The sequence below is a fragment of the Oncorhynchus tshawytscha genome, linkage group LG26 (assembly GCF_018296145.1).
Source record: "Oncorhynchus tshawytscha isolate Ot180627B linkage group LG26, Otsh_v2.0, whole genome shotgun sequence".
NCBI classification, from domain to species: domain Eukaryota; kingdom Metazoa; phylum Chordata; class Actinopteri; order Salmoniformes; family Salmonidae; genus Oncorhynchus; species Oncorhynchus tshawytscha.
Window position 1 is genome coordinate 52,805,989 of NC_056454.1, and position 11,378 is coordinate 52,817,366.

Consider the following 11,378-nt stretch of genomic DNA (forward strand, 5'->3'; position numbering starts at 1 on the left):
GCTTGACAGTGAGACATTTCTCTCTCAATCCATTGGAAAATGGTAGAACTTGATACAAAAGGAAATTTGATGTGACATCCTGATTGGTCCATACTATTGATAAATTGATGTAAATAATAGCAGAAGGTAACGTGGTATCCACTCTGTCGACAGCTATAGAATAGCAATAGGAAACGGTTGAGGAACGTAGTTCCGCCTTTTAGCTCTACACATTCTAGAATGTTCTAGAACGTTGGCTTGGCGTACCACACTGAGGGACACCGGGAGTTGGGACACCGGAGTTGGACGAGTTCTGGAGTAGCTGAATAGCAGCCTGCTTTCAGTTATTCAGACATCTGAGTTGAGGAGAACAGTCCTGTCTTCATGGACCCTGCTGCCTTGTAGCCTTCTGGTCAGGGGCGGTAGGAAGCCAACTGGGCTGTGTCCTGTCCCTAATCACCTGATCCAGTTGGTTCCGTAGCTGGGCCCAGATCTGACACTGCATCTCTTCTTTACTATCATGTTGATGTAGGCTTTCATGATCTTAGTGATCTCTCCAACCTGAAACACCACAGATGAGAGTTTTAACAGCAGGGAAAACAAACAAATGAACGATGCACACTGAACAGATACTTGTTTAAAAGCATCATAACAGCCAAGGCTTTGTTGGTTGACGCTCTGAAAGGCTAGCCTGGGGTCCAGTCTGTTTGTGCTATCATGTCAATTCTCTGTCACTCGTTGTCATGCCAAACATGTCTGTTGACACTAATGGAGTTGGCATGAGCATAAACAGGCCTGGAACTAGGCTACTGGTTATTTATAAACTGGTGTTATAAACAGACCTGGGACCAGACTACTGGTCATTTATAACTGGTGTTATAAACAGACATGGGACCAGGCTACTGGTTATTTATAAACTGGTGTTATAAACAGACCTGGGACCAGGCTACTGGTTATTTATAAACTGGTGTTATAAACAGACCTGGGACCAGGCTACTACTGGTAATTTATAATCTATAATGTTGTATTATGGTATAATACTGTACCAGAGGTGTCTCAAAGAACATATCTCTGTCGTCCACTGTGATCTTATAGGTAGTGGCCTGGGGAGATCCGAAGAAGATGATGTGTTCGTAGGGGAACGTCTCCAGAGGTTTGGGTTCTCCTCTCTTGTAGACCGACACGTTCTCTGCACTCACACTCAGCCACAGGTCATGAGGAAAGCCTCCTTCTTTACACTGAGGAGACATAAACAGACAGGTCAGATACCAAGTATGATCAAATACATTTTCAAAGCCAGGCGATGGAAACCAGCAACCCATTTCCTTCCCTTCTCCGCATTGCGTTACCTTCCCTTCTCCGCGTTGCGTTACCTTCCCTTCTCCGCGTTGCGTTACCTTCCCTTCTCCGCGTTACATTCCCTTCTCTGCATTTACGTTACCTTCCCTTCTCCGCGTTGCGTTACCTTCCCTTCCCCCGTTACCTTCCCTTCGTTACCTTCCCTTCTCCCCGTTACCTTCCCTTCTCCGTGTTGTTACCTTCCCTTCTCCGCGTTGCGTTACCTTCCCTTCTCTGCGTTACCTTCCCTTCCCTTCTCCCCCCGTTACCTTCCCTTCCCTTCTCCCGTTACCTTCCCTTCCCTTCTCCCCGTTACCTTCCCTTCCCTTCTCCCCGTTACCTTACCTTCCCTTCTCCCCGTTGTTACCTTCCCTTCTCCGCGTCACGTTACCTTCCCCGTTACCTTCCCTTCTCCGCGTTACGTTACCTTCCCTTCTCCGCGTTGCGTTACGTTACCTTCCCTTCTCCGTTACGTTACCTTCCCTTCCAGCGTTGTTACCTTCTCCGTTACCTTCCCCCACGTTACCTTCCCTTCTCCGCGTTACCTTCCCTTCCCCCGCGTTGCGTTACCTTCCCTTCCCGCGTTCCCCCGTTACCTTCCCTTCTCCGTTACCTTCCCTTCCCTTCTCCCGTTACCTTCCCTTCCCGTTGCGTTACCTTCCCTTCTCCGCGCGTTGCCTTCCCCCCGTTACCTTCTCCGCGTTGCGTTGCCTTCCCTTCTCCGCGTTACGTTACCTTCCCTTCCCACGTTACCTTCCCTTCCGCGTTACCTTCCCTTCCCCTCGCGTTGCGCGTTACCTTTCCCTTCCCCGCGTTGCGTTACCTTCCCTTCCCTTCCCGCGTTGCGTTACCTTCCCTTCTCCGCGTTGCGTTACCTTCCCTTCTCCGCGTTGCGTTACCTTCCCTTCTCCGCGTTGCGTTACCTTCCCTTCTCCGCGTTGCGTTACCTTCCCTTCTCCGCGTTACATTACCTTCCCTTCCCCGCGTTACGTTACCTTCCCTTCCCCCAGTTACCTTCCCTTCTCCGCGTTACCCTCCCTTCTCCGCGTTGCGTTACCTTCCCTTCTCTGCGTTACATTCCCTTCTCTGCGTTACATTCCCTTCCCTTCTCCGCGTTACCTTCCCTTCCCTTCTCCCCGTTACCTTCCTTCCCTTCTCCCCATTACCTACCCTTCCCTTATCCCCGTTACCTTCCCTTCCCTTCTCCCCGTTACCTTCCCTTCCCTTCTCCGCGTTGTTACCTTCCCTTCTCCGCGTTACGTTACCTTCCCCACGTTACCTTCCCTTCTCCGCGTTACATTACCTTCCCTTCTCCGCGTTGCCTTCCCCTCTCCCTTCTCCCCGTTACCTACCTTTCCCTTCTCCCCGTTACCTACCCTTCCCTTCTCCCCGTTACCTTCCCTTCCCTTCTCCCCGTTACCTTCCCTTCTCCGCGTTGTTACCTTCCCTTCTCCGCGTTACGTTACCTTCCCCCACGTTACCTTCCCTTCTCCGCGTTACATTACCTTCCCTTCTCCGCGTTACCTTCCCTTCCCTTCTCCCCGTTACCTTCCCTTCCCTTCTCCCCGTTACCTTCCCTTCCCTTCTCCCCATTACCTACCCTTATCCCCGTTACCTTTCCCTTCCCTTCTCCCCGTTACCTTCCCTTCCCTTCTCCGCATTGTTACCTTCCCTTCTCCGCATTGTTACCTTCCCTTCTCCGCGTTACATTACCTTCCCTTCTCCGCGTTGCGTTCCTTCCCTTCTCCCCGTTACCTACCTTTCCCTTCTCCCCGTTACCTACCCTTCCCTTCTCCCGTTACCTTCCCTTCCCTTCTCCCCGTTACCTTCCCTTCTCCGCGTTGTTACCTTCCCTTCTCCGCGTTACGTTACCTTCCCCACGTTACCTTCCCTTCTCCGCGTTACATTACCTTCCCTTCTCCGCGTTACCTTCCCTTCCCTTCTCCCGTTACCTTCCCTTCCCTTCTCCCCGTTACCTTCCCTTCCCTTCTCCCCATTACCTACCCTTCCCTTATCCCGTTACCTTCCCTTCCCTTCTCCCCGTTACCTTCCCTTCCGTTTCTCCGCATTGTTACCTTCCCTTCTCCGCATTGTTACCTTCCCTTCTCCGCGTTACGTTACCTTCCCCACGTTACCTTCCCTTCTCCGCGTTACATTACCTTCCCTTCTCCGCGTTGCGTTCCTTCCCTTCTCCCCGTTACCTACCTTTCCCTTCTCCCCGTTACCTACCCTTCCCTTATCCCCGTTACCTTCCCTTCCCTTCTCCCCGTTACCTTCCCTTCCCTTCTCCCCATTACCTACCCTTCCCTTATCCCCGTTACCTTCCCTTCCCTTCTCCCCGTTACCTTCCCTTCCCTTCTCCGCATTGTTACCTTCCCTTCTCCGCATTGTTACCTTCCCTTCTCCGCGTTACGTTACCTTCCCCACGTTACCTTCCCTTCTCCGCGTTACATTACCTTCCCTTCTCCGCGTTGCGTTCCTTCCCTTCTCCCCGTTACCTACCTTTCCCTTCTCCCCGTTACCTACCCTTCCCTTCTCCCCGTTACCTTCCCTTCCCTTCTCCCCGTTACCTTCCCTTCTCCGCGTTGTTACCTTCCCTTCTCCGTTGCGTTACGTTACCTTCCCCGTTGCGTTACATTACCTTCCCTTCTCCGCGCGTTTGCGTTACCTTCCCTTCCCCTCTCCCGCGTTGCGTTACCTTCCCCTTCCCTTCCCGCGTTGCGTTGCCTTCCCTTCCCTTCCCCGCGTTGCGTTGCCTTCCCCTTCCCTTCCCCGCGTTGCGTTGCCTTCCCTTCCCTTCCCGCGTTGCGTTGCTTCCCGCGTTGCGTTCCCTTCCCTTCCCGCGTTGCGTTGCCTTCCCCTTCCCTTCCCCGCGTTGCGTTGCGTTCCCTTCCCCTTCCCTTCCCCGCGTTGCGTTCCTTCCCTTGCCTTCCCTTCCCTTCCCCGCGTTGCGTTGCCTTCCCCCTTCCCCCGTTCCGTTGCCTTCCCTTCCCCGCGTTCCGTTGCCTTCCCTTCCCGCGTTCCGTTGCCTTCCCTTCCCGCGTTCCGTTGCCTTCCCCTTCCCGCGTTCCGTTGCCTTCCCTCCCTTCCCGCGTTCCGTTGCCTTCCCTTCCCGCGTTCCGTTGCCTTCCCTTCCCCGCGTTGCGTTGCCTTCCCTTCCCGCGTTGCGTTGCCTTCCCTTCCCTTCCCCGCGTTGCCTTCCCTTCCCCGCGTTGCCTTCCCTTCCCTTCCCGCGTTGCGTTGCCTTCCCCCTTCCCTTCCCCGCGTTGCGTTGCTTGCCTTCCCTTCCCTTCCCGCGTTGCCTTCCCTTGCCTTCCCATCCCTTCCCCGCGTTGCGTTGCCTTCCCTTCCCTTCCCGCGTTGCGTTGCCTTCCCTTCCCTTCCCCGCGTTGCGTTCCCTTCCCTTCCCTTCCCCGCGTTGCGTTGCCTTCCCTTCCCTTCCCGCGTTCCGTTGCCTTCCCTTCCCTTCCCCGCGTTGCGTTGCCTTCCCTTCCCTTCCCTTCCCCGCGTTGCGTTGCCTTCCCTTCCCTTCCCCCGTTGCGTTGCCTTGCCTTCCCTTCCCCGCGTTGCCTTGCCTTGCCTTCCCTTCCCTTCCCCGCGTTGCCTTGCCTTCCCCGCGTTGCGTTGCCTTCCTTCCCTTCCCCGCGTTGCGTTGCCTTGCCCCTTCCCTTCCCCGCGTTGCGTTGCGTTGCCTTCCCTTCCCTTCCCGCGTTGCGTTGCCTTCCCTTCCCCGCGTTGCGTTGCCTTCCCCTTCCCTTCCCGCGTTGCCTTCCCTTCCCTTCCCCGCGTTGCCTTCCCTTCCCTTCCCCGCGTTGCGTTCCTTCCCTTCCCCGCGTTGCGTTCCTTCCCTTCCCCGCGTTGCGTTCCTTCCCTTCCCCGCGTTGCGTTCCTTCCCTTCCCGCGTTGCGTTCCTTCCCCTTCCCCGCGTTGCGTTCCTTCCCTTCCCCGCGTTGCGTTCCTTCCCTTCCCCGCGTTGCGTTCCTTCCCTTCCCGCTTTCCGTTCCTTCCCTTCCCGCCCTTCCCGCTTTGCGTTCCTTCCCTTCCCCTTCCCGCCCTTCCCCGGCTTTGCGTTACCTTCCCTTCCCGCCCTTCCCGCCCTTCCCGGCTTTGCGTTACCTTCCCAGCTTTGCGTTAGGCTTCCCGCGTTGCGTTACCTTCCCGTTGCCTTGCGTTGCCTTCCCTTCCCAGCGTTGCCTTGCGTTACCTTCCCGCGTTCCTTCCCTTCCCTTGCGTTCCTTCCCGGCTTTGCGTTACCTTCCCGCTTTGCGTTACCTTCCCCCCCCTTTGCGTTACTTCCCTTCCCGCTTTGCGTTACCTTCCCTTCCCCTTCCCCTCAAGCGTTACCTTCCCCTCAAAGCGTTACCTTCTCTTCCCTTCCCCCGCTACCTTCCCTTCCCGCGTTGCGTTACCTTTCCCGCGTTACGTTACCTTCCCTTCTCCCCCTTGAACCCCGTTACCACCCCCCTTGGCCCCGTTACCCCCTCCCTTGGCCCCGTTACCTCCCCTTCCCCCCGTTACCTCCCCTTGGCCCAGTTACAGTCCCTTGGCCCAGATACAGTCCCTTGGCCCAGTTACCCCCCTTCGCCCCGTTACCTTCGCCCCGTTACCTTCGCCCCGTTACCTTCGCCCCCCCCGTTACCTTCGCCCCGTTACCTTCGCCCCGTTACCTTCGCCCCGTTACCTCCCCCTTCGCCCCGTTACCTCCCCCTTCGCCCCGTTACCTTTCCTTCTCTGAATCCACTGATTCGGTCACTCATCTGTAGAATGTTTTTGAATTTCTCCTGTATTCTTAAGTTCAGTTTGTTTCATCACAAAGAAAGTCAACCAAGTCTGTTTTAAAATGATTATTTCTACATCCCTTGTGAATGACAACAGTTTCTCTCTCAATGTGTAAAATGTTTCCAACACTCCCCCTCGATACCCACCAAGCTCTTGGTGTATCAATATGTCCATATGGCAGAGGGAGCCACATTTACAACTAGCGTGCAGAGGCCTGACCACCGTGCCTCCATAGATGGAGCCCCATCTGTGCAAAAGCCCACTATTTGAATCCCATGGATCGTGGATTTCAGGAAAAAGCAGGAGCGCGTCCCTATCCACATCAATGTGATGGCAGTGGGGAAGGTGAAAAGCTTAAAGTTCCTCGGAGTGCACATCACCGACTATCTGAAATGGCCCACACAGTGTGTGTGACAGTGTGTGTGTGACAGTGTGTTGAAGAACACGCAACATCGGCTTGACCCCTAAGACTCTCACAAACTTTTAGAAATGCACATATGAGAGCATCCTGTTGGGCTACATCACCGCCTGGTACGGCAACTGCACCGCCTGCAACCGCAGGGCTCTGCAGCTTGATGGCCACCCCCTGGACAGGACGCTAGTCTGTGTTGTCATGTAGTTACCTCTACGTCGAACAGTGTGGACCCATATCCGGGCCACTCCTTGATGATGTTCATGTATTTGAGCATGGCAGTGTGCTGGTCCAGTCCCTGAAGTCTGGACCACTTCTCTACGATGGAGGTCCTGGTGGCTGAAGTCTCCTCCTTCACCCACATCTCCAGCATCTGAACAAGAACAATACTTTAATAGTACCTTCCTCAAGGGCTAGGCTACCCGTTCCTCCTCTAACCGCTAGGCTATCCGTTCCTCCTCTAACCGCTAGGCCACCCGTTCCTCCTCTAACCGCTAGGCTATCCGTTCCTCCTCTAACCGCTAGGCTACCCGTTCCTCCTCTAACCGCTAGGCTATCCGTTCCTCCTCTAACCGCTAGGCTACCCGTTCCTCCTCTAACCGCTAGCCTACCTGTTCCTCCTCTAACCGCGAGGCTACCCGTTCCTCCTCTAACCGCGAGGCTACCCGTTCCTCCTCTAACCGCGAGGCTACCCGTTCCTCCTCTAACCGCGAGGCTACCCGTTCCTCCTCTAACCGCTAGGCTACCTGTTCCTCCTCTAACCGCGAGGCTACCCGTTCCTCCTCTAACCGCGAGGCTACCCGTTCCTCCTCTAACCGCGAGGCTACCCGTTCCTCCTCTAACCGCTAGGCTACCCGTTCCTCCTCTAACCACAAGGCTACCTGTTCCTCCTCTAACCGCAAGGCTACCTGTTCCTCCTCTAACCGCAAGGCTACCTGTTCCTCCTCCATCTTCTGTTTCTTCATGGAGCCCGTCTTCAGCCCGGTGCGGCGCAGTGTCCCGTCCAGGAAGCTGGTCCGCCTCCGCTCAAGGGTTTGGCCCACAGGCCCCGCCGCGCCCACCTATACAAAACAATCCCACTTTGCTAATCCAACAATATAAAAACAAACCCACATTGCTAGTCCACATATACAATACAAACGTAAATTTGAAATTTGCGTAGTTGTCAACCTCCCCAGATGGCACACATTGTACATACGTATGCTCACACACAGTTGTGTCAAGCCACACAGGGTCAATCTGCAGAGCACCACCCACTGGATAGTGTAATTTACCTAAATTCAGTGGGATTTGTCCCCAGCAAAGACAACATACATATGCATACGTATTCAGACCCCTTTACTTTTTCCACATTGTGTTACGTTACAGCCTTATTCTAAAGTGGATTAAATGCCCCCCCCCCTCATCAATCTACACACAATACCCCATAATGACATCACAATACCCCATAATGACATCACAATACCCCATAATGACAAAGTGACAAAAATGACAAAAATTAAAAACTGAAATACCTTATTCACACTTTCCGAATGCACTGTAAACCTGAGGGCTTATGACACATATATAAGTACCTTGGTGAAGTGCAGGATGCGTGCGCGGAGCCTCCCTACAGGGTAGACGGTGTCCAGAGACCAGCTGCCCCGGGCCTCGTCCCCGTGGAGGAACTGGAGCCTGAGAGCGGCCAGGTGCTGCAGGGTGTCTTCTGGGGCCGGGAGGTGACCGCTGGTCAGAGACTCATGAGCCTGGAGGAGACATGTATTTTATTTTACCTTTATTTAACCAGGTATTTATATGTTATATATATATAACCCTAACCCTTTATTTTACCAGGTAGGCTAGTTGAGAACAAGTTCTCATTTACAACTGAGACCTGGCCAAGATAAAGCAAAGCAGTGCGACAGAAACAACAGAGTTACACATGGAATAAACAAACATACAGTCAATAACACAATAGAAAAGTCTGTTTACAGTGTGTTTAAATCTAGTAAGATACGGGAGGTCAGGCAATAAATAGGCCAATAGTAGTGAGGTAATTACAATTTAGCAATTTACACTGGAGTGATAGATGAGTAGATGAGGATGTGCAAGTAGAAATACTGGTGTACAAAAGAGCAGAAAAACTAAAACGAAAATGGGGATGAGGTAGGTAGTTGGCTATTTAAAGATGGGCTGTGTACAGCTGCAGTGATCGGTAATCTGATCTGACAGCTGACGCTTAAAGTTAGTGAGGGAGATATCAGTCTCCAACTTCAGTGATTTTTGCAATTCCTTCCAGTCATGGGCAGCAGAGAACTGGAAGGAAAACCAGCCATAAGAGGTGCTGGCTTTGGGGATGACAGTGAGATATACCTGCTGGAGCGGGTGGGTGTTATGGTGACCAGTGAGCTGACATAAGGTCTGAGCTTTACCTAGCAAAGTCTTATAGATGACCTGGAGCCAGTGGGTTTGGCGACGAATATGTAGCAAGGACCAGCCAACGAGAGCATACAGGTCGCAGTGGTGGGTAGTAATATGGGGTGTCAAGGATCGGTAGTCAAGGTACGGTAGGATAGTCAGTTTTACGAGGGTATGTTTGGCAGCATGAGTGAATGAGGCTTTGTTGCGAAATAGGAAGCTGATTCTAGATTTAATTTTGGATTGGAGATGCTTAATGTGAGTCTGGAAGGAGAGTTTACAGTCTAACCAGACACCCAGGTATTTGTAGTTGTCCACGTATTCTAAGTCAGAACTGTCCAGAGTAGTGATGCTGGACGGGCGGGCAGCAGATTGATTGAATAGCATGCATTTAGTTTTACTTTTATTCAAGAGCAGTTGGAGGCCATGGAAGGAGAGTTGTATGGCATTGAAGCTTGCCTGGAGGGTTGTTAACACAGTGACATGACATTAACATTTAGGTTTACATTACATTAAATGACATTTAATTGACATAACATTACTTTAAAAGACAGCATTATATTTATGTTTACATTAAATGACAAATCTCATGTTAATGTTTACATTAACATTATATTTATGTTTACATACCATTACATTAAATGACATTAACTTCTTTGGGACTGAGGGACAGTATTGAGTAGCTTGGATGAATAAGGTGCCCAGAGTAAACTGCCTGCTACTCGGGCCCAAAAGCTAGAATATGCATATAATTAGTGGATTTGGATAGAAACACTCAAACGTTTCTAAAACTATTTGAATGATGTCTGTGAGTATAACAGAACTCATATGGCAGGCAAAAACCTGAGAAAAAAATCCAATCAGGAAGTGGGAAATCTGAGGTTTGTCAGTTTTCAAGTCTTTGCCTATCCAATACACAGTGTCTATGGGGTCATACTGCACTTCTTAAGGCTTCCACTTGATGTCAACAGTCTTTATAACCTTGTTTCAGGCTTCTACTGTGAAGGGGGAGAGAATAAGAGCTGTTTCAATGAGGTATCTGGCAGAATGCCATGAGCTCAGTCATGCGCACGCCCGTGAGAGCTAGCTGCGTTTCCTTTCATTTCTAAAGACAAAGGAATTGTCCGGTTGAAACATTATTGAAGATTTATGCTAAAAACATCCTAAAGATTGATTATATACTTCGTTTGACATGTTTCTACAAACTGTAATATAACTTTTTTTAAACTTTGGCAGGACCCAGTGCCCGCGCCTTGTGCATTTGGATTACTGGACTGAACGCGCGAACAAAAAGGAGGTATTTGGACATAAATTATGGACTTTATCTAATAAAACTAACATTTATTGTGGAACTGGGATTCCTGTGAGTGCATTCTGATGAAGATCATCAAAGGTAAGTGAATATTTATAAAGCTATTTCTGACTTCTGTTGACTCCACAACATGGCGGGTATCTGTATGGCTTGTTTTGGTCTCTGAGCGCTGTACTCAGATTATTGCATGGTGTGCTTTTTCCATAAAGCTTTTTAGAAATCTGACACAGCGGTTGCATTAAGGAGAAGTATATCTTTAATTCCATGTATAACCCTTGTATTTCCGTCAACATTTATGTTGAGTATTTCTGTATTTCCGGATGTTTTGGAAGCAAAACATTACTGAACATAACGCTCAATGTAAACTGAGATTTTGGATATAAATATGAACTTTATCAACAAAACATACATGTATTGTGTAACATGAAGTCCTATGAGTGTCATCTGATGAAGATCATCAAAGGTTAGTGATTATTTTTTATCTTTATTTCTGCTTTTTGTGACTCCTCTCCTTGGCTGGAAAAATGGCTGTGCGTTTCTGTGACTAGGTGCTGACCTAACATAATCGTATGGTATGCTTTCGTCGTAAAGCCTTTTGAAATCGGACACTGTGGCTGGATTAACAAGAAGTGTATCTTTAAAATGGTGTAAAATACTTGTATGTTTAAGGAATTTTAATTATGAGATTTCTGTTGTTTGAATTTGGCGCCCTGCACTTTCACTGGCTGTTGTCAACTCGATCCTCGATCCCGTTAGCGGGATTTGAGCCAAAACATTAACATCCTATTTAACTTTACATAACATTAGATTAATGACAGCATTATATTTATGTTTACATTAACATTAAATGACACGAACATTGTATTTACATCACATTAAATGACAAACATATTGACAGGTGAGAATTGTCTGTTAATTGAATGATTACAATATCCCGCCCTGAAACATATAATTGTATGGAATTGATTAGAATGTATGAAATCATAATCAATAAATGTGTAGCCCTAGTCAGAATTAGGGTAAAACAATGTCTTTATGGTATTTTAAACACAGACTGCCTGAGCTTGGTGCTGACCTGACTAGAGATTTGGGAGAGAACGGGGAGTACGTCTCGAGGACAAGGTCACTATCTCTGTCGGCTGGGAAGTGAGACAGACAGTG

At 50.4% G+C, this 11,378-nt stretch overlaps 1 protein-coding gene across 1 annotated transcript in view; it reads right to left on the minus strand.

Moving 5' to 3' along the window:
- The window catches only part of myo10l3 (myosin X, like 3), a 278,527-nt gene continuing 267,149 nt past the window's right edge, over positions 1 to 11,378 (minus strand). The window contains exons 36-40 of the mRNA XM_042306828.1: positions 8,083 to 8,253; positions 7,444 to 7,569; positions 6,720 to 6,881; positions 1,026 to 1,217; positions 1 to 540 (exon numbers count right to left, since the gene is read on the minus strand). Coding sequence (XP_042162762.1) covers positions 436 to 540; positions 1,026 to 1,217; positions 6,720 to 6,881; positions 7,444 to 7,569; positions 8,083 to 8,253 — 756 coding nt within the window. The 3' untranslated portion in view covers positions 1 to 435. The remainder of the gene's footprint in view (positions 541 to 1,025; positions 1,218 to 6,719; positions 6,882 to 7,443; positions 7,570 to 8,082; positions 8,254 to 11,378) is intronic.